The sequence below is a fragment of the Patagioenas fasciata genome, chromosome 1 (genome assembly GCF_037038585.1).
Source record: "Patagioenas fasciata isolate bPatFas1 chromosome 1, bPatFas1.hap1, whole genome shotgun sequence".
Taxonomy (NCBI): domain Eukaryota; kingdom Metazoa; phylum Chordata; class Aves; order Columbiformes; family Columbidae; genus Patagioenas; species Patagioenas fasciata.
Window position 1 is genome coordinate 171948350 of NC_092520.1, and position 23610 is coordinate 171971959.

General features: G+C 38.3%; 1 protein-coding gene and 1 long non-coding RNA gene across 4 annotated transcripts in view; one reads left to right on the forward strand and one right to left on the reverse strand.

The window, feature by feature from the left end:
- Positions 1-23610, forward strand: part of LOC136101703 (uncharacterized) — a 28862-nt gene that overhangs the window by 3806 nt on the left and 1446 nt on the right. Inside the window, exons 2-3 of one of the 2 annotated variants that reach the window (XR_010651371.2) lie at positions 6657-6732; positions 9134-11268. This is a non-coding gene — a long non-coding RNA (uncharacterized lncRNA). Of the gene's footprint in view, positions 1-6656; positions 6733-9133; positions 11269-23610 lie in introns of those variants that run through there. The other variant, XR_011736062.1, reaches the window with a different exon arrangement.
- Positions 10969-23610, reverse strand: part of BLTP3B (bridge-like lipid transfer protein family member 3B) — a 59407-nt gene continuing 46765 nt past the window's right edge. For both annotated transcript variants that reach the window (XM_071800419.1, XM_065838020.2), the window contains 4 exons: positions 18678-18934; positions 16425-16533; positions 13725-13852; positions 10969-13022 (listed from right to left, as the gene is read on the reverse strand). In XM_071800419.1, the coding sequence (XP_071656520.1) occupies positions 12900-13022; positions 13725-13852; positions 16425-16533; positions 18678-18934 (617 nt within the window). In that variant the 3' untranslated portion in view covers positions 10969-12899. The remainder of the gene's footprint in view (positions 13023-13724; positions 13853-16424; positions 16534-18677; positions 18935-23610) is intronic.

Below are 23610 nucleotides of genomic sequence, written 5' to 3' on the forward strand. Positions count from 1 at the left end.
GACATGGCAGACAGATCCTCAGTTCAGATAATTGGGACATGCCATAATACTCACATTCTGCTTAGTTTAGCTCTCACCACTAAAAAACACAAAAATACTTACATCCTCTTCCACTGTGAAGGAAAATGCTAGAAACCAAGGGTACTAAACCTAACTTACGAGGAACATAAAAACACCGAGAGCACTATGGTTTCAAAAGAACACAGAAATGCTTGGACTTACAGATTGAGTAGAAGCTGAAGTGACAGGTGAGGGAAAAGCCATTTTTGATTATTTATCCACAACAATCCTACCTCTGACTGTACAATTCTGACTAGGTTGCATTTTCTGTAAACACTTACTTGCTTTGAGGCATGTTGTCACAGTGTAAATTTGTAATGGAAAAGAACACACAAGGAAACGATCCCTCAATGATGTTGCAGAGCAGCAAGACACTGTCTCAATGCTTGCACTGACTGACGTCACTACATCTTTCTCATGGGGCTCTGAACATACAGAAGAGCAAGAACTTCAACTATTATTCTGTCACCCAGACCCTGACCTACAGAGTCATATGGATGTACCATGGGAAACGTGCTGCATTCCCCAAGGGGCTGTGATGTCCTGCTGCTCAAAAGTCCCAAGTACATCCTGGCTGCAGGTTGTGTCTGTGCTGGAGAGCTGAGCCTCCAGAAAACTGTGATGGGATAGCACTGACAGTAAGTCAAATCTGCTGTGCCATTTCCAGTGCAATTGCAATTTTGCTCTGATGGCAGATGCTAAGATTAACTGGTATGTCTATATATTTCTTTACATGTATTTCTTGTGTGACAGCAGGTGGGATTAGCAGTATAATTATTCATCTAGTCCTTCTGCTCTGTCATAGGTTTACATCAGTTTGCTATCAAAATATGCCTAAGACTGTTTTTCATGCATTAGAGATAAATGCAGAATGAAATGTGAATACAAGTAGGTAGGAGCAGCATGCTAATTAGATGGCCATGTCCAGTATGTGCTGACAGATACAATACAGTATTAAAGCTCTGCCTGCACTGCTCAATACACTACTTGTTGGATACACTGCAACCCCTTTCAGACTTTAAAATATTTTCCCCTTCTTGTCTTCCCTTTAAGTTATGTACAACATTGTCTGCATGTCAGATTTTGACTGTCTGAAAGAAGGATCATAGAGAAATCTCAGTGGAAACACGCTAGTGATGAGGGACCACAATGGGGAGTAGAGACAGCTGTTAAAATTGTGCACAACTGTTCCCCTTGGCTCTTGGACAGTAGCAGACAGGAATGGTGCCACAGGGGACCTTGTGCACTGCAAAGCAATAGCACAGCCAGTGGTTTCCATTCTGTTTGTGTCTCTACTAATAGCAACTGTTATATAGGAATATACAGCAGCAAATGACTCCTCAGGATTAACAGAAATGGTTGAGCAAACACTTGTGCATCGTACATCCTTCAGGTATGTTTATGCTTGTGAATAAACATTGTGGTGGCCAATAATGCAGAATCTATTTGAAATTCCAACTGTGCTGCTCTGCAACACATATCTTCAGACCTCATTGGGTCCGAAAGTGAGAGTGATTAATGGAAATGTATCGTGCACACAGAAGAAAATAGAATATATTTGGGCAATAATCAGGGAAGGCTCAGAACTGTCTATATGTGTTTAAAAGGTATAAATCTCAGACTGAGAGCTGGGCAGTAAGAGGTTGATACAACTAGAAAAAATAGGAAAACATTTGAAGGGCAAAGACAAATATATGATTAATGTTGCAGGGGAATTAACATGGAACCAAAAGGACACACAGCACTCAAACAAAACAAAACAAAAAAACCCCAACCAAACAAACAAAAACCACAAACAAAAACCCTACCACACACACATGACAACAAAAAAAAAACCCCACAACTAAAAAAACCAAAACAAATGGATATAGCACTGTCAAATATACAATGAAGAACAATCTTCCACTGATTTTATTACTAGCTATAATTTACCAAATCTTTGCAAGTTCTAACTTTGATAGTTATTCTTAACACAAATGATGCAGCTAGCTAACTTTTCACTGGATTCTTGGATCTGGCCCAGTTCTTTTTGAGTGAACATAACTTACCTGTGGTGAAAAAGCAGTTGTCCTTTCAACTACCAGGGCCTTTATTTACAGGTCAAGTCCAAGGAGTTAACTCAAGTTACAGTCCCATAAGAAAAGTTTTTTTGAAACAAATCAATAAATACTTGCCTGGACCAGATTAAATTCCCCAAAGAGTCTGAAGAAACCTCAGATGTAACACTTAGGAAATTATAAGGGTGAGGTGTGAGCTAGTGTTTCAATTTGCCTTGGTACTAGATGAGTAGAAGGCAGCAAATGTAATGCTAAAAACTTCCAAGGGGCTTGAAGGGGGATTTGGAGAACTAATGAGTCTGATTTCTGTGCCTGGCAAATTGGTAGATATCTGGCTAGATAGAAACATGAAGATTCTATACAGCCTTTGGAGATGCCAGTCATGTCTTATCTATCTATTAGAGTTCTCTGAAGGAGTCAAAGAGCATATGGAAAATGACAATTCAATCAAGAAACTGTATTTAGCTTTCCAGAAAGCTTTTGACAAGGTCCTTACTGAACACTTCAAAGAAACTAAACTGTTACTGAGAAAGAGGGACAATTCTCTTGTGAAAGGACAATTGGTTAAAGGAGTGAAGATAAAATAGAAGAATGGCTAGTTTACACAAGGGTGAGAGGTTGTCAGGAAAGCTGTGTAGAGATCTCTCCTAGGGCCTGCACTGTCCAGCAAACTCATAGTTTCTGAAGACTATATAAAGTGAAGAAAGAAAAATTTGCTAGGGAAACAACAGGTTTTCAGAACAGTTTGAACTACAACTGTGTATGAAAAAGCACATCATGGCATTGTTCTAGGAAATAGTAAAATAGGAGGTGGAATTCAACACCGACAAAAGAAAGTAATAATTCTCTGTTGCAGCATAGGAGGGAGATTTTGCATTCCCCTTCTACAATCCCCAAACTTCTGTTACATCTCTGTAATCTCAAGTTACTTGGGATATTTCTAAGAAATTGTCTGTTAATACTATGTGGTAATCAAAATGGCAAATAAAATCATTGGGAATCATTAGCGAAGGAAATGAGCATCATTATGTCAATGTATAAAACCATTGTGTTTGTCCTGTCTCAAAAAGATTACATCAGAACTAAGCAAGATACAGTGAAGAAGTAGTATGATCAGATGTATAGTACAGCCTTCGTATAGTCTAAATAGACTAGGCCACTTCCACTTTAAAAAAATGGTAACCATAGGAAGATAGCATATAAAATCATAAGTGGTATGGAAAAGGTAAATACAAAAACATTATCCATTATTTTTTCCTAAACAAGAACTAGGGAAATACAATGAAATTGTCAGGGTACAGGCTTAAAACATTCAAACATTTTCATTTAGAATATGCTTAGGGTTGCTTTGTATAATGCTTGGTTGCATGTGCTCTTATTCTGATGAATTACCTGTTAGCATGGAGACTGCGACCTATGTGTGCGCACTGAGAGTAACACAGCACACGCAATAGGTATGCAAGCTTTGCTCATCATCTAGCTAATCTATCTTGACTTGGGATACTGCCTTGTCTAAGACTGTAGTTTAATGTAGTCTTTATATGTAAATTTAAATACACAGTATTGTTTATTATGTTTTTGTACAGTACATATACAACTGCACAGGGATTCTGATGTTAAGAGTGCTTCTGGTGTCTGCCGAGAGGAACATTAATACCAAATTTGTCAGAGATAGTGATTTTGTGAAGCTGATACTTTGCTCCCAGCACAAGATTAGGCCCCTGACATACTTTATTCAGATAGCCCAACAGAAAAAGGTTCTTCATTCTTAATTAGTTCTCCAAGCCCCGCAAAATAACATTCTAGAGTGTTTATTTAAATTTGAAAGCTAGTCCTGTACTGCCTAGGGAAGAAAGTTATTGCTTTTTGCGTGAGAGGACGTGGTTGTGCAGGGAATTTCTAAATCTCATTTATCTCTTGTGTAACTGGATTACAGAGGAAAATATTAGCATGAGTAATTTGTTTGCTAATGTGACAACTCTCATGTTCAGCCTTCAGACAATACAACAGATTTTGGTCAAAAATAATAATTAGTAAAGTCTATGGTGAAACCAGCCAATTCATTTGATTTACACTCATTATTTATCTGAAACAAAGGTGACTATGGACCCCAGGCAAAAAGCCCTACTAATTTTAATTCAGTAGCTAAATTAAAGCTAAGAGCTCAGAGGCAGAAACACACACACACACACATATATATATATAAAAAGATAAATGCTTAAACACCACAATAGTGTGTTGACCTACACCAGAGCATCAGTGGCAAAGGTAGCCATCAGGATTACAAGGATACCAGTATATCTGTGACACTCTTCTAACTAGAGCTGATTCAGCAAAACACATTTAGGAATTACATTTTGGATTCTTTTCCATAGGAAGAAAACTGGTACAACTATTAGTGGTAGATGTTCTATTTTCATATTTTGTTAAGAGGATAGAGAGTACAGAGACATACTCTGCTACAGATATGCAAATAGGCTGGCATCATCCTAGAAAAATATGCAATAATTAATGCAAAGTAATCTTTAATCAAATAATTTAGTACACCACAAATTGGAGCTAAAAAGATCTCTCTCCAGTAAAGAGATGCAGTGTAAAAAGAGTGTATTAAACTGTATTAAAGCAGGGTGAATAACTAAAGTGGGATGAGTAATTCAAGTAGGAAAATTCTTAAGTAACATAAACCTGATATCTACTGTGATCAATTTTTTCTTACATCTGTTTCTCCTTTCACACCTCTGAACCAGCCAAGCATGGTAGATTCTTGAAAATAGGTTTTGTAATGGCAAATTAGTGAGCATCTGTGACACTCATGTTTTATAATATCATCCCTTTTCATAGTGAAGGTACAATAAAACATTTTAAAAATTGGAACAGCAAAATACAGAACACCCACTTTTATTTTGATGTTAGCTTTACATCAAACCACTGCTTTTCTGAGTGATACTCTAGTAAAGACACTGCCTTGCATTAGCCCAATACCTTTTTATAAGCCGGTTTCTTCCACTATGACCATCTTAGCAAGGAAACAACAATTCAAATTTGCTGTAGAACCCAAGTCAATTTCTTTTGTTTCAGGTAGGACTGTTTTTACATCAAATAATCTTTTCCAGTTATTTTTAATCTTTTGGTACATTTTATAAGGTACCTGATCTAATGTACATTGTCTATACGTGTCTTTGTGGTATCTAAACACTCATCCCACCAGACTGATTACTCAGCATGTCTTTCATTTATTGGGGATTTCTCTCTTGCCTCAATTTTTAAACTTTCAAAAGAATTCTCTCTTTTCTACTTCTTTCTGTTCTTTGGTATCACTTCATGTTTCTCACAAGGAAGGTTACTCTGTTAAGATGGTTGTAGTGAAAATGTACATCATGCTTGGGACATGTTTCAGTTACAGCTCTGCCTCATCCTTTTTTAAGTGTGGTTTCAGTTATAACTTCAGCCAGTAACTTCACCTCCAGTGCTTCAGTCTCCAATTCTTCTAGCAGGCCTGTTTCCGATGGATCTCGGGAACCGTACCGTGGATGAGATCCCACAGTATCTAACTATCCCATTATTCAGAAATCTCACTTAATGCAAGTTCTCCCGATTGGTATAAGAAGTTTCCAAGTGTCATTAAAGTGAAGGCACATCAGCAAAGTGGGAGATTATGGCAGCAACACTCAAATGGCAGTGCTTGCCCTTAGCAGCCAGCTACTACATACAGTATGGTGTTGCTCCATGTACAAGTTTATATCAACAGATGGAGAAGGAAAAAAAGTAATCTGTTACTGGCTGTAAATGACTAACTTCTGCTAGGTAAAAATCTTGCTTTTGACTCCAGCAGCTGTAGATTTAAAGGGAGCCGTAATGACATTAAACATGACAACTGTTCAGCCTGATAGGAACAAGTTGTTGTGAGTAAGGTGCCCAAAATTTGTTCTACTGCATTGTTTTCCCTACTTACTTCAAATACCCTCCCTTTTCCCTCTTTCCTGACAGAAGTGACTTACAGTAGCTAAATAAGGAACATGTTTTGCATAATGGAAAAAGTCAAAAGAGATTAACTTTACATTGTCTTTGCTTCTTGAAATATTTTGTCAAGTCCCATTTCAAGGAGTCTTTTTAAATCTTAACATTATGACTTCAAAGACATACCTTCCTGTTGCGTAAGTCGAAAATGCTTCTGATAATTGCAAAGGTAGGTTTAAGAACCTCATCATTCAGGTCATGACCGCTCCCAGATATATCATCAGATCAACAGGAATTGGGAACTTGCAGTTTTCCATGATTTACATGTTGCCAGCTGTTGGTGTTTTGGAAGGACTTAAGATCCAGTTAAAGCTAATAGCTGTGATACCGATTTAAAGAATTTATCAGTGACTGTTTCTTACATTATCGCAGGATAAGAAACAAAATTCTAGAGATGATAATGCATTTTTTATAATTTTTTAAGAAGCTGTTGTATATATGTTTTTAAGTACACAGGAAATCTGTAAGCAACATTTTTGGTGAATATGTGTTTTCAAGCATGCATTGAATCTTATGTTTTAGATGCAAATGATTTTTTGGGATTCATCCTGCTAAGATTTACCCAAGAAGCCTCATTTCTACACCAAATTAAGTTCAGGTAAGAATCTCTGATTGTCTCGGTGTCCAGTATCTTGCCAAATTCTGCAACATGTTTTAGTATGTGGCACTGCATCGCCTTAAAAAAAACCCTCTCCATTGTACCTATCCTGAATTGCAGTGTCTTATTAGAAATACAATTTTAAAGTAAGTGGAAGGAACAAGTCACATCAGGATTCCAGAGGAATGAAAAGACATCTGCTTTCTATGCTATTTTCTCTTTGACAAAAATAAAGCGACCCTATTCCTACAGTAGATTTTATATAGATTGCTTTCCTCTTTGCTTAGTCATTCTGCCTGTAAGCTTTTGAAAAGCCAAACACGATATAAAAAGAAATTACTCCAGATCACTTACCACACACCATAGCATTGATATAGACTATCTTGTTAGATTACCATCTAGTGAAGGTGGATAAGGTAGGCATTTGTAAAGGATTACATTTGGTTATTCACAAAGAAGCGTAGGAATCCTCTCCGTATATATGCTCCTTTTTAAAAAAATTAGTAGAATTAAAATCAGAGGTTTTTCTAGTTAGCATGGAAATTGAACAAATAAATTGATATCAAGGTGGAGTTGTTCATCTATGTAATGACAGGAAAACCAGAACCATTTCCTACGCTTTTAACAGATAATGATGAAGCACTACATCATAAACATTTTACTATAAAAGGGACAATATGTATAAAAACATGTTTTTAGAATTTATTTAAACCTAAAAGGGGGAAGAGAGTCTTTCTCCTAACAATGTTCAGGCAGTTCCTATGATTTGTTTAAAAGAGGAAAAAATTAATATGCCATAAAGGCAGCAGTAGAAACAAAGATAAGCTATCTAAATTAAAAGTGAAACCCAGCCTGATTTAAAATCATATTATGAAATTAATCATCAAAAGTTTATAAGAACTCCAAATTGTATCTTGACATTTCCTAGTTTAATGAGACTGTTCATGAGTCAGAAGCAAGACGTGCGGGTTCCCGGGGGAGCCGAAGGGCCGAGTGCCTGCTCGCCGTGCCATCTAGCGGTGCCTCCTGCGGGGGCTCCCGCTCGCTGTCACACAATCACAGAATGTCAGGGATTGGAAGTGACCTCGAAAGATTATCTAGTCCAACCATCTTCCATTCCCTGTCTGAGAATGCCTGAAAAAATCCTAATTCTGAAAAATGCTTAAGCACTGTTTTTCTTATTAGTAAACCGTGAACCACCATAGCCTTCAATGTGGTAATTCTCAGTGCGAAAGTATTTTCCAGTGCTCAAAAGCCTCAACAGTTACTAGAGCAATATAATCACAGTGAGATAAAAGTATTTATGACAGTTGCACCTCCCATGGTAATGGTGCATTGAGGTTTGCCAACAACATGAAGATGTGCAGAAAAGTTCCACAGATAAGCCATTTAGAGGCTTATTCTTTATTCCACACTTACTGGCTCAGGCTAGCACTTCTGAAGTGCTCATGTGTGCATGCCGGTCTTTCAAATGTTTCAAATACTTACCAAATATTTAATTCACATCAAATCGTGGTGGTTTCAAGCATACTCTAACCTAGAAGAACAGCATTAACCAGTTCACACGTTATGCTCCCCACACGACCAGCTTACTCTCACAGAAGATACAGCAATAGTCCTTATCTCATACACCTTATAAAGCAATCAGCATTTTCAATGGTTTCTTATCTAGTTGTGATGCATCTTATTTTTACTTCCAAAACAATTCCCTCAGGAATCTTTAGACAACATAAGATTTAATACTGAGACTACCTGGAGGAAACTTTTGGAAATACATATACTCCACTTCTGCTTATATTAAAATGAGTGATGACAACAAAAACAAAGGCAGGAGATAGTGAAGAAATAACAAAACACAGATACTTTAAGGTAACTGGTTAGGTACAGCTTGGGAATGACGGATAAAACCAAAATGACCTTTTAACAAAGCTATTATTTATCCATGTAAGTAGCTGGCAATGTGAGATTCATCTCTTCATGCTGCAGAAGCTTCCATTTATTTTGGGGAAGAACACAGGCTATCAAGAGCTTAGCTGACTTTTGAAGATTCACTTGCTGCACCTTGTTTCAGCTGGCAAGTAGTGTGACACATACTTGGGAGTCATTCTATAGGATTTGAGAAGCTGAAAGTTGCAAAACTTTTTAAATATTAAAGATAAAATAATTTAAGAAATTTGAGGTTTTAAAGTTTTCTATAAGAGTGCTAAAAAGACAGAGAAAGACCTGTAACTATGCAGCGTCTATTTACTATTAATCTTAAGATTTATGCTTTTCCTTAATTGGATTGAGAAACAGAGCTTTGTTTCTCCAGCACAAGACCACTACTCCTAGCCTCTCACTATACATTTTTTGCATACCTAAATACCGCTTAACATGATCTTTGTGCTGCTCATGCTTTCAGATTCCATGTCATTAAGAAGCAATACAAGACCAGGAGGTGTGCTGCCACAAAGCTGAAGGGAGTGCAGCTCATTGCAGGTTGCCTGCACCGCTGGAAGCCAAGTGTTTGCCTGAATACACGGGAGAGATGCTTCAAGCACTCCAAAGCCTGCTGCCAGCTTCACAGGGACAGGTGTCTTCACTGAGGCTGAGGAAATGGGGCTGCGCTTCAAAAGGCATGGGTTGGAAGGAAAAAAACAAAACAAAAAAGGTACAGTTGTGTTGCAGGGCCGTCAAAAAACTTATTTCCCTACTGGGAGGGATGAATTAGTGGATTTCACAGCAAGTACACACAACTTCATCGCTACTTAGCGTATTAGCAAGGCCATTTTCTGTTCCTACAATAGATTAAAAGATACTGATTTATATCAACAGCTGAATTGGAATCTGAAGTACTCTCTAAAATTTTGAGATAGCAACAGTGAGCTTAATCTACGTGAAGGATTTTGTGATTAATGTTTTAAGAACTGGATCAATACAAGAACATTTTTAATATAGAAACCATTTTCTCTGTTGTTACTTACCTGAAATCTAGTCACTACAAGCAGCTTGCTTCTGCAACACCATTTCTACATTTTGTATTCCTGGAATTGTAGATGCTTGATAAAGTCTTTACCTTTATTATAACATTCCCTTTATATTTATTATGAATAAAAAGGTAATCATTATCATGTCAGACTTAGGAATTGTTCTGTAGCTAGCTTTTATTCTTTAGAGATCAATTATGATCCCAGTTTAAGACTCCAAGTCAATTCCTCGGGGAGACAGTGTACAAACAGACATAGCAGATGCAACCAGGAAATAATGGACTTAGGTAACAAAAAGGAAATGCAGTTTCCTCCCAGCCAGTACCGTGGTCCCCTGTGCCAGCTGCCATGGTGGGTTTGGTCCAGGGACTGGAGTAGCTGCTCTCATGAAGCTGGAGCAGGGACATCAGAGAATGGGCATGATCTCTGCAGAGCTGCCTTTCCAGCAGGCCTTTTATAGATAATTCTGTAAGGCCACATAATTTTGATTTAAAATGGATGCTTACCAACAATGTTAGAATTACATTGGATGCCAAAATGATTCAATGACCTTGCCTGGACCTGGGAAAGGGCACAGCCTCTTCCAGGGTTCTGACTTTGAAAGATTTATTAGACATTAAACCAGTATTTCTAAACCAGCTGAATGAGTGTTAAGCTCATCTGTAGAACAGTTAAAATTTCCACAGAAAACGTAAAATAAAAGTTGGTAACAGTTTGCCTGCAAGGCTTCTGGAATCAGTATTCTGTATACACTGAAGTTCTCCAGACTCTGTTCCATTTAGTTCTCTGCAGAGTAAAAGGTGCAATTCATTCAAGAGGCTCTACTGATGGCACACATTTCCTGTCCAAGGTTTCAGGAGGTGTTGAACACCAGCAGAGCCCTGAGAATGAATTAAACCTTTTTATTTAATCTGAGGCCTCTAATCACTATTTTTAGGATAACCTATTAAGGCTTAGTTTAAATTCATACTTCCCAACATTAATAAACTAACTCTCCCTCTGCGTTCTTCAGTAGCAAAACTCGTTTTGGAGTGACACAGCACTATCCCTCCCAGTAAATGTCAAGTCCACAACCAAGCACACCCATCTCTTCTGAATGGTCCCCTGCCATGAAGTGGAAATGTATTCAGTTATAATGAACTGCAAGAAAGTGATATCCTGAATTTCCACATCTATGCTGAGAAGAGCTGGTTTGGGTTGTTGCTTTGGGTTTGGTTTGTGTTTTGTCAAAAGCAGCAGGCACTTGCTTGTGCAGTAATAAGGACAGGCGTTTGATATTGCTGTTTATTTCTTTTTAAAAATTAAACAATTCTGAACATATTATTCTAGCAACATGCTACTAAGCACTCTATACATTCCTTTCTTCAGAATAATTCTAACTACATCTTGGCAGGGATAAACTGAGTTAGAATTACTGAGTTTAATAGTACCAATCAGAATTAAACCAGTTGAGAAGAATTCCTCCCCTGAATCTGACATGATATTTGTGTGAAACTGGACTACCCATATTTAATACTGTGTTGTCTTAAATACCTTCTGAAATATAAATATTTAGTTTCTCTATTAGAAACACTTGTGTGTGTATTTTTCATCTTATTCAGAATAATAAGATAAAAATTTCCATGGGCATTGGAGGGAGTTTCAACTAAGATTTCATAAGGCAGACTTTAAAATAGTGCCTGAACTAGTTCTTCCATGGAGTTCTTGATTAAAATCTGCATACTTTCAATAGCTATTTTCAGCAGCATAAGTTATGTGTCCTCCAAAAAGTTTTAATGAAAAACCTTTTAATTAAAATTAGTTTGACAGCTTGAATATGCAAAGTCAAACCACAGGATACTAAATACTTTCTGAGATTTGTCTGCATATCTACAGAGAAAACTTCCCTCAAACATCCCATGGAGCAGAAACAATTGTGGCAGCAACAAAAAGATTTTCAGTTGTCAGATTCAAGGTTGCTAGTAAAATTATTCAGTCATTTTTACTTCTAGCAAAAACAATCTCTTACAGGCAAGTATGTTTTCGTATGTTGTTTCCTAAACTGTTCAGAAGCACACTCTTATAGTCTCTATTTTACAGCGTTGTGCTTTTTTATTTATTCATCTGTACCAGTTTTTAGTTGAAAATTATTGTTCGATTTGTACAAATCACCCATGATTTAAACTGTGTAATTACATCTCATGTAATCTCACAATTTCATTGGGTAATTAAATGATTCTCTACAGCTTTTTTATCAAAAAACCAGTATACAATTAATGAATCCCTGTAGGATTTAGCCCCCTCTCACAAGCATTGACATCACATGTTTAAATACATTGGACTGCATCCTCGGGCATGTCTGATGAGTCGTACAGAAATCAGACATGCAGGCAAAATGGCTCAAAGCTCACCTCTCCCAGAGGGCTGCATCCTAGTGCAGGGCTGTGTCCTCGTCACAGAGAGAGGAGAAGAAAAAGTGTAAATGTCTAAATTACATCAGCTGTACAGACACAGCAGACTTTCACGCAGAAGGAAAGCCCAGTAGTATGCCCTCTTACTTATATTCTCTGGCATTTACTGTGATATTTTAGGAGAGCACATGGAGAAAGGATACGGAAATCTATAGCACCAGAGGATTCTTTTTAAAATCCTCTCTGGGCAAATTACACTGAATTTAGGGCCAGTTTAGAGCTGGTATCTTAATTTTCAGCAACTGTACTATTCTAGAGAATCTAGCCCATATCATCATAGTGCAAATATAACCTCCTCTATAGGTACCTTCTGGTAGCAATAAAACAACATAATCTTAACAAACAGAGGTACAGTTTGTTAATGAGGCATGGTACTTTTTACTCATTTATGCACCTAGGCACCTTCTGTCATTGCTAAGCCATCCATTTTTCACAAAACATTTTAAAAATAACATCTCCTTTGATAATATTAAAAGTAGATGATATGATTTCTTTCTTCAGTAAAGTAACAAACTACAGTATAAACAGATTTTCTTCCAAAGTCATTTCAGTTTAAAATGGGCTGAAAAAAGTTACAGTGTTTTAATGGTAATTTCAGAAAAGTAACTAGTTCACAAACATTTTGTTCGTAATTAAAAGCTTTGTGACCAAAAAAAATAACCATGGCTTCCAGCAATTCACAAACAGTATTTTAGATGCCACCATCACCTGAAGTTCTGTTGCTGATGCATTGCACCAACAGAACAGCGTCCTACTGATCAACGTTCATCCTCTTTATCCGATGAAGCAGGTCATCTTTTTCCATTTGGACCTCAGCAAGGGCCATTTTGGCTTTGGCTAGTTGCTGTTTGAGACATTCATTTTCTTCAATAAGCTGAAATGATGGAGTTAGAAAAGAGCATTATTAGTATTCCTGCATACTGTCAACTTTTCCCATGACAGAACTTTTCCATGTGCTCACATTCATTGCTGAGTGCAGGTTTGTTGAGGCTGAGTCAGTTGCGACTGACTCCCAGTCAGTGTAGAAAGTGGAGAGAGTTGATGCAGTTGGCTCAAAATGCAAAGATAGATACCCAACGTTTTAGCTATGCCGGTTCCAGTCTCGAAGGGAGGGGCCATGACACCAGGTTCTGAGCTCTTGGAATGGATTCTTACCCAGTGGAAAAAAGAGCCAAATTGACGCATGAGTTGTGTCATCATCAATTCAAAATCCAGGTATGATTGATAGTAAGGGTCTGACTTAACAGTCTAGTCCTTTCTCTTTGGCAGTTGTGTTGTACAGGGATGAGGGAGATGGGGACAAGAGACTTGTTCCGTCATAAAACTCCCTCATGTGAAGGAGAAAAATTAGTCTGTAGTGCACTATTAATCTATTTTAAAAGTGGTTTTGAATTTATTTTGCGTGCCTAAGTACCGAGCCATACTATAACATCCATAATTCATATTTTCCATCTTGAACAGATTTCTAAACAGACGTAACCCCCAAGCCCAACTCTAGATAATCTAACAATTATGATGATTAAGGATGGTAGCATAAATTTGAGGGGAGGAAAAAGTCAAAAGTAATTCTAAATACCTCATTTTTAGAAGGTCTGGGAAATTCACAAGGAGTCTGCGTGGCTTGGTCCACTGTTTTATGTCCAACAGTCCCAGTTGCACTACTTGAATTCTTCATCTTTGACACATCCTTTACTCTTTGATTGTCTATATCACAGAAAGATACTTAATAGTAGTGCTTAGGGTTTTTTTGTCATGTTTAAGTTTGATTCTCATCAGCACAAAATTAAAACCACCTAAACAAATATACTTGCAATATTAAGTGCATTCGTATTTACCTCCCAAAATAAAATTTAAGAATAAAAATATAATTCAAAGTCATGTACTCTTTTGGAGGAAGAAAGAAGTAAAAGAGGCATGAGAAGAAGCAATATCTAGCTTCCAGCTTCAAGAAAATTACCGCATTTTTATACTGACCAATATCACCCCCACAAGAATACGCATTCTGAAGAATTATGTTTCAGAACTATTAATATTGCTATTAATATACTGTGTCTATGTCCAAATCTCATCTGAAGACTGCATTTACATTTGAAGACACAGTGAAATAAACCTGCAGGATCAAGTTTTTAAACTGGAAAATAATTTCAATGACTTGGCATTAAAGAAACTTTCAAGCATTTATAATTGAAGTGCCCTGTAACATCTGTTCAAAGATACTGCTGTACACCAAGGGAAAAATGAGGGCTGTGGTTCTCAACAGTCTAAAGAAATACTCTGGTTTTCTGTGCTTTTTAAACATTTTGTTCTAAACAAGAGTTTTCTGTTCATTAACCCCTCCTCCCACCACACACAAGGGGACTCAAACATGTAGCACTGCAGATGCTTAAATCACTGCAGTGCAGATAGCATTGACCTCTTGCCTTTGAAGTCACTGGACCTGAGGAGTCCATGATAAGAACAGGGATCAAAGCACTTCAGCAAAAAGGGGAAAAAATTATGAACAGAAAGAAACCTTAAAAACTGTATTTTCTCACTAAATTAATATTTGTTCCAATGGCCAAAATGCATTGAACATCTTTAAACACTCAATGTCTTAGATAACATGGAGAAATTAAAATAGAAGCAAACGATGCCGCAGGATACCCCTCAGAAGTCCAGTCCATCTTTGCTACACCTTCCCATCAGGTAGGTGAAGGGGGCATTAAGATCACCCTGCAGCCTCCTCTTCCTCAAGTCATCCAATACCTTGCAAATTGTCGGATTACTATATTCAGGACCTGGATGAAAGGGTGGGATCACCCTCTGCAGTTTTGTGAAGGGCGACTGACACACTGAGGTGCAAGGCTGGTTTTCAGAGGAACCTGAAGAGGCTGGAGAAATGAGCTGACTGGAGCCTCATGAAGTTCAGCTGCAGGCAGCGTGAAGACTCACTCTATGACAGATTGGGGACCAACTGGACAGAAAGCAACACTGCAGGAAATTACCTGTAGGCCTTGGTGAACAAGAGGATTTATCATGAGTCAGCAGTGAGCTCACAGCAGAGACCAGGCACGCACAGGCTGAACTACCAAGGGTGCAGCCAGCAAGATGAGGGAAGTTACTGTGCCTCTCTACTCAGCACCCGTGAGACCACATCTGGAATACTGGATTTGGTTTTGGATCCCCTAGTGTGGAAAAGACACCAACAGCAGAGGGACCACCGAGATAATCGTGGCCAGGAGTACATGATGTACAAATGAGGTGCTCGTGTTAAATCTGAAGATGAGAAGGCTCTGGGGTGATTTCACTGCTGCCTTTGCCTAACTTGTGGAAGGGTATAGAGAAGATGGACCAAACTTCCCTGAGGTGCTCAGAAAGTGCTCAAGCACCTCTGTCTTGAGGTGGCAGGACAGGAGGCAACAGACACAAGCTGCAAAGGAGATTCCACTTAGACATTACCAAAAAAAATTAAGTATAAGGGTGGTCAAACACTGGGACAGATTATTTAAGGCAGGTTGTGGTATTGCCTTGTTGATGCTTAAAACTTGAGTGGACAGGGCTTTGAGCAAGCAGTAGGACCAGACAACCTCTAGAGGCTTTTTCCAGTCCAGATTACTCTATGATTCTTTGACATCTGTGAAAGACAACAGTAAAGTTCCAGCTCTAAAATTTATTGCCGTGTTACAACTATGAAGTATTTGCCGATTCTTATAGGAAAAAAAAAATGCTTAAGTGTATACATGTTTCATGAAAAGTATGAAGTTAAATCATTGTTCAAATTACAAGTCTCAGTGCAATCCCAGCCATGAGCTGCCAGGACACCACCATAATATACAGAACTGAAAACTGCTGCTAGTACTTCTCAAATAGTCTTTTCTTTTACAATATGGTCTACTACTACCTGTAACACAAAACCAAAGACAACAGGTAACCACCTTGGTAATCTGTAAAGAAAGGCAATTTTTTTGTTTGGTTTGCAGTCAATTGAAGGACCCTTAGACTTACAATGAAGCAATACGCACTGATGAAGCGCATCCTGATGAAGCTATATGCGTGTTTTTATTTCTCTCAGATTGATTCAGCTGTGGGTTGTTATCACAGCCAATGCACTATTCAAAAAAGTAATTTTCCTCTATGGGACTACGCTTAGAGTTAAGGTATATGGCAATGCAACTTATATAAGTTACCATCTATTGTCTTTTCCTTATTAGCCACACGTCTACACGAAGGAAAAAAAACAGTATTAACAATAATTAGATTATAATATTGAGATATCAAGGTGGAGGAACATACAAACCTCTAATGAGAAAAGTGCCATCATCATTTCGTTCTATCCAGAGTATGTCAATATGTAGTTTTATGGGTATCAGCTCAGATGGCTTGAGATTTTCACGTGGACTGTCATCCTAAAAAATAAAAGTATTCCAAAATGAGTGTACCAGAAAATCAAAACAGCTAATTAAGATGTTCAATTAAACATAAGTGGATTTAAAGAAACTTGAAGGGAACATTTCAGAGTAGAGTTTTCTAATGGGATCTCCACTAAACTTTTGCTCCATTTTTCTTCCAGGGGATCATATTGAAGGCCCAAATTGATCTCTGGAGGAAGTCTGCTGAACTCAGTATACACAGTCTGACTAAAATACTTCAAAGTATTTTTACAGACATCTCAATAAGATTATATCCCAACACAAGACATTCTTTAGCTCAGGAGCTCTGAGAGTCAGAGATAAGAAGCTCACACTATATAGTATCTGATTTTCCCTTAAACTATTAATACTTAAATACTGAAAGGGTGCAGCTCTCCTTCTGGAGCGGATTTTGTCTTTTTAGAATTTAGTTGGAGATGACACCAGCTGCAGTTCAGTTATGTTACTGCACTCAAGAGAAACTTCACAAATTACTTCTTTTGGGGTCTCTCCAGGAAACCTTTATAGTCCATTATCCCTGCCAAGCAGAATAACACAGCCAATATAGTTAGCAACTATACATATCAACATTAAGCATGGAGCAAGAAAACTGAGATATAACTGCCAAAGTTTCTTGAATCAGCACTGAGGTAACAGTAGAAAATGTAAAAAATAAAGTAACTTAAATTCTGCCCCCCCATGAAACACACTGCATCAAGGCTCATGAGAAAAAAAAGAAACTGCATTGGACAGGCAATGTAGTATAAATTTGAACCACAGCCTCTCGTTCTTTATCACCCAAAAACTCTGTAGAAACAAGTCAAATCTGCCATTTGTAAAACATCATGAGCAACTTCACTGTGACTTGAGTGCACTGCTGAGTGAGCACTTCAGTGCTTTTGCTGCCAAGCAGACTCTTATTGCCAGTTTATTAGTCTATATTCCCCACCTCAAACAGCTGCCTTCTCAAGAATGTTTTGCTTAAGTCTGCCTTCTGACCAGCACAATTCTGCTTTTAAATTTAAATGACTATACATTAGAGACTTTGCTTATTGCATTTGGGCATTCACGTATGTGATACATTGAAAGCTGAGGAAAGAGATTCACAGCTCTTACAGAAAGTGCTGCTCCTGTAGTAGACACAGCCTTAAACGAGTGCCTAAGGATCCTCAGGGGATGGAAAAGCTGCATCAGAGAGGGAGGGAACACTGATGCACTCTCAGTAAAACACTGTAGAGATACAAACTGCCCTTCCAGTCTAGAATGATCTTGGCAGAATCAAGGCCTCAGCCCCAGATGCAGAACTGGAGCTGCTATTCCAGTCCTCACTTTGTTCAAAGTTTATATGGGTGATTATTAATTTTGAAAGTAATGTTATAATTATCTTATCTTTATGATTGTTTTTTTTGGTTGTAACACCCCACCAGAAAGAAGAAAAATAAAGAATTGTCCTTATCTTTATATTCTACGGTTGTGCAGCACAGAACTCAGCCCCTCCTTTAAATGTTTGAAAGAAAAAACCCTGGGAGACTTGAGCAGGAATGTCCTCTTAACATTACTATTTTAAGTTATGGTGGTGATAAAAGCTTGCATTCTTTAGTATCCGTTTCCAGGTAGGGCAGAACATGAAATGTGGGTTCTAAGAAAAAGTAGCCACGTGGTTTGAACTGGAAATTCCCATGATTTTGTTTCCTTCTTTTGTGCTGAGCTTTCATTGCAAGAACAATCCTTTAAGTAGGAAAGAGAATTAACTTATAAATCTGTGTTTTGTAACTAGAAAACTATTACTATGCTAAGCAATAAAACCCAACTAGAATAACCCACATTGTGCCTTAAGGAACTTGGTATACCTTACCTATAAAACTCCTAGACTACAAAAGAGACTGGGAGGAGGAGGAAAAAAAAGTATAAAATATTTAATTCATACAAATAGTTTGGTCATGCAGAGAATTCCCCCCCCCAGGCATACCACAGAGCTAACCAAATCTATGGATTTTAAATTGTTTTAGTGTTATCTAAAGACCTTCCAGAGTATGATAGCGGTTTCTTTGAAGTTAACTGTATCCAGATTAGTAATTTATCATCAAAGAAACAAGAACACAATTTCTTTAGAGCAGCCAAATAGCTTATTGTTAACATACTTTTAAATTAATCCTTGCATTGGAAACTTTTATCTTCATAGGCATCACTTCCGCAACAGTTTCATCTTCTAGAAAATGCTGAATGTTTGTGAGGGAAGACGTTAGAAATTCAGCACTGAAGTTCTCTACGTGACACTGAAGAAAACCGTTTTTTACAGCCAGCAGAGAATGTCTGACAGCACTAGGCCCATTCTCCCACCTCAAACTAATCTCAGGTGATGAATTAACTGGTCCAGCCACAGATTTCCAGTCAGAACCTGTTGCAAAAGGAAAACAAATTTCCATTAAAATTCTGCAATGTACAAAAAAAGCAATTATGATGCAATTACTTCTACCTCTATTGTCTGACTGATTTTCCAAAAGTACTTTAGAAGTATTATCCACAAATTACAGTGTTGCAAATCCAGAACTTCAGAGCAAATTTCTATATCAAAGTACTAAAGAGAAATACACAGCACATATAAGTAATAGTACCTTACTGTGACAACAGAGAAGGACCATTCACAAAAAACCCTGTTTTTCCTCAAAGCCTTGACAAAGGAAAAACAATTATTTTGCATACTCTTCCACTAACTCCTTCAGTTCTAAGTCAGGAAAACCTTTAAGTCACTTGACTTTAGAAGAACAGGGATTCTCTTGGAAAAGCAGAATTTCCTGACTCAGGAACATAAACAGCAATGCAGTTAAAGAGAGAGCAAGACCACGTGCTGCTTCCATTATTTGGGTAGCAGATTTGAACCTTAAAAAAAACAACAAACCTAGCAGTTTCTTGTTAGATTCAGTATCTCAACCAGTAAAGACAATTGCAGCATTCAAGTAAACAGTTCTAAAAATAAAATAAAATATTTAAGGTAACTGGATTATCAGGGGTAAAGCGTGGCCAGTATCTATTTGCTGTACAAAAAGAATGGTTCACAACTAGAAATAATTATCACATGGATTCTCAAGTCATTTGGTCACTATGATGGCTGACCTACAAAAACTATCTGCACGACCAAAACCATATTTGCAGTAATTATATTAAGAAGTAAACTTCGAAACTTGAGAAATAGCTGAAATCAAAGTAACTCAAGTAAAGTAAACTTAATTATGTCAGTTTATATTAACAGAGCATCTATCTGTTAAACAAATTTGAGAGAATTAAAACAAAAAATGCTTCTCAGTTTAAACTCTGGTTTCTTCAGGAAAGTCCAATGTTTACAAGCTTAGAAACTGGAAATAAAGAAGGGGATAAAAAAATTAAAGATGAAGTAAGACTTCCTGTTTCTAATTTTGTTTCTTTAATACTGTTTTTTCTCCTCTCCCCATACTACTCACATGCAATTTATTATGAGCTGCCCCCTTCCTGATTTCTGCTTATGCATATATGAGCAATAACCAGAAAACTGAAGAGAAGGTGTACAGAAAAATCTACAAGCAGCCTTCCAATAACTACGATGAGGTTGTGAAGACAGAGCCAGGTGCTCATCAGAAGGCTGAGAGACAGCAGGTCAAATTGCAACAAGAGAGGTTCAAACTGAATGTAAGGCACGAGGAAAATGAAGCGATGGTGCAGGCTTCCCAGAGAGGTTGTGCAGTCTCTGCCCTTGGAGGTCCTTTACAGGACTTGATGGGACAAAGCCCTCAGCAACCTGGCCTGATCTCAGAGCTGACCCTGCTTTGAGAACAGGATGGGACTAGAGCTTGTCTCATCATCACCTCCTCTACTCTACTCTCAATTATCCTGTGATCCTGCGAAGTGCAGGTCTCCTCTGGTGTCTTCTTTGCTGTGTATTACCTAATGGCAAGTAAAAACGTGCACTGCAACGAGTGCAGCGTGGTTTACCCCTCCATTTCAGAGATAACCTGCTCTGAATAATCTGACACGTACCGCAAAACACTGGTGGGCTGCAAGTGACATCACTTCTCTTTAGTAAAGCTTATCCTGGATGCCTGTACATAAAGGAAGACCATACTGCATAGAATTAGTATACCTTCTGAAACTACGCATCTGTTTTACAAGGCACCTGGTTAAAATTCCAAGGCGCCACTGCCAATCACACTACATTTGTGTGACATTAGCTTTTTGATACATCAAGTCTCTACAGATATATATATATATATATAGATATATATATATATATAGATATATATAATCAGGTATCCCATTAAAGAAAAGACATTTGCAGCATGTGAACATATTTTTAAAAGATATCATTACTACATTTTTAATTTCTATTGCAATGCTATAACATCTGTTCACAGCATTGGTATTTAAGAATTCAGGTTCTTGATACACTAAACCAGATGAAGCACAGATCGAAACTGTAGAAACCAGATGACAATTCGCTAAGTCACACTGACACTATGCTGGGTCAGATTCATTCAGAAACGTGGGAGGTTGGCTCTAAGTGAATAAAAGTTACGCAGATTAGGCAACGAGTCCACACGGAAGTTACAGCAACTTCGCGCTGTATCCTACAGGTCTTTGCAACTATGTCGTTCGCATTGTTCCCATTTCTTGTCCCCAAGATCAGTATCTCTAGATCCTCAAAGCCTTTTCAAGGTAAGATCATAGAGCATAAGCTTTCTTTATGGATAGATATAGATTTTCTGTGGTTGCAAAGTTGCAGAAGTACCACATGCACTCAGCCCAGTCAGTGGCCAGAGACAGAACCCAAGCCAAGCCCCAGCACTGGCTGGTTACCAGTCACAGCAAGTTCTCCACTTCACCTAGGAGAAATTCCTATTTGCCCTTGGGAAGTAGGAGTAAGTAAATGTTACCTGCTCAGTTTCTCTTAAACAATATGTATTATTTTTCAAAACTCTAGACCAGACTGCTCCGAGTTACCTCTGGAACCTTCAGCAGTGGCTTATAAATGGCCTAATGAGAACCTACAAGAAGACTAAGGACACTGGGGTAAAACTGGCTTTGGTCCAGACTCCTAACAACTGGAGAAGTGGACCACATCCCTAGTGGGGATGCCGATATGGCACCTAGAAAAGTTAAACACCTACTGTGTTCCTGGACAATGTGCTTCCCCTGAGGGGGAACCAAAGTGAAGAAAACAGATGCATGCAATGCCCATGGATCCCAACTGCAACTAAACACACTGTCTCTGGGAAAGCAGGAGAACACCAGGAAGAAGGTTCTGAGCAGCCAGGAGGAACTGTATCAGTGTCTGTTTTGTATATGGCTATTTAAAAAATTACAAAAACAAAACGAAAAGCTGGGGTAAGAGAAGGGGTGAGAAGAACGATAATTAACTTCCTATATTCATCTCAGAAAACATGCATGCTAGTCAACCGTTCTAGACCAAGTATAGTCAGACAGACATACAGCAAAAGGCAGTAACTTTTTTCAAGTAATGCTGCCCCCACCTGAACACAGTACAGGTCTGAAAACTGTAATTTCCAGTTTCAGTACAGCACACAACAGACATTGCCTGGAGCTACAGCAGCCTGGCAGAGTAATTAATTGGCTTTCCTGACAGCAGATTGATTGGGTTTGTCTTTCTGTACGATGCCCAGTTCTCATGGATGACCTAGCGCAGCAGGAAAGTCAGGGCACATCCATGTATCTATTGGCACCAGAGTCAAGGTACATGAATATATCATCAGTCTGGGATGGCAAAGACCAATGGGAAGAACTGTAAATGAACAAGAGATTCTTCAGCCTCTGCTGTGAACCAGAACCTCTCCCTTTGCTACTTCTGTGAACAGAGGTTTTCTACAACACTACCAGCTGTGACTCCATCCTTCAATTCTTCCAATGTTTAAGAAGTCCTAGATTGCACATTTCCCCTACAAAAAATAAAACAAAACCCAAACTAAAACCAACACAAACAACTCCCCTAAAAAAACCTCCCCCCCAGATCCCCCCAAAGAAACACAATCCCCCCCCAAAATAACCATCACACACCAACAAACCAAACCCAGAAAACAACAAACCACACTGCAAGTATCAGGTACTTTTTGTGGCTCTAGCTCAGAGAGAAAAGAATTAGCTACAGTCTGTGAGACAAAGGGCAGCTCTCCAGGTAGGAGAACAACAACCACTCTGTCCAGGCAGTCTCTGCAGTTGGTTTGGGAAACTTTATTTCTCACTCAAGGATATATATTATTCTCACAAATACAGAGAAAGAAATAAGCAATATCTTCTCTAAGTATTTCCAAGATCAGAAAAGAATGCCTGTGTCATTGCCAGAAGAGCCCACCAAAGTGTAGAAAAACAGCAGAAGAAAAGACCACACGTTCAGTCTCAGCCATGAAGCCAACCTTGGTTAACCTGCAGATATCTGAAAGGGGCATAGTGAAGAGAGAATGGAGTAAAAAATGCATTAAAGAATTCAGAAGCTGCTGTGCACTGCTGTTCCCTTCTCCTCCAAGCACAACAAGGTCTCACTAGAAGCACTGTCCTTCCCAGAGTACCTCTGCCATACCCCATCCCCCTGTCTTCTGTTACTGCTGCCAAACAAGATCTGATAGAGGCATCATCCTGCAGCCAGCCCTGCCAGGAATGGCACAGCTGCCACATTGCCCTCAAACTCATTCCAGCTATTAGGCACGCTTCCCTTTCTATACTTACTGCATTAACAGTATAGTAGGCTTTAAATGGTTATTTTTACCCAGAATGCCTTTGTAGACTGCAATTACGACTTGATTATTCATTTGTTTACATGACTCCTCAGTTTACTGGTTACAACTGTTAATTCAGCACTTGAGTAAGTTTTATTAAAGGTCTTGGGCAGTTACTAAAGGTCTTGGGATATTTTCTTACACTTTTGCTCACTGTATTTTGTTACCACTAACTTATTTAAATTGTTTCTTTTGATGTAATTCTCAGGCTTTTTTACAACCATGATCCTCTGGATTTTTTTATTTGTTTTTTTCCTTAGTTGTTCTTTTAGAATAAATTTGGGAGATGGGCAGCAGCAGAGGCTGCAGCAGATTC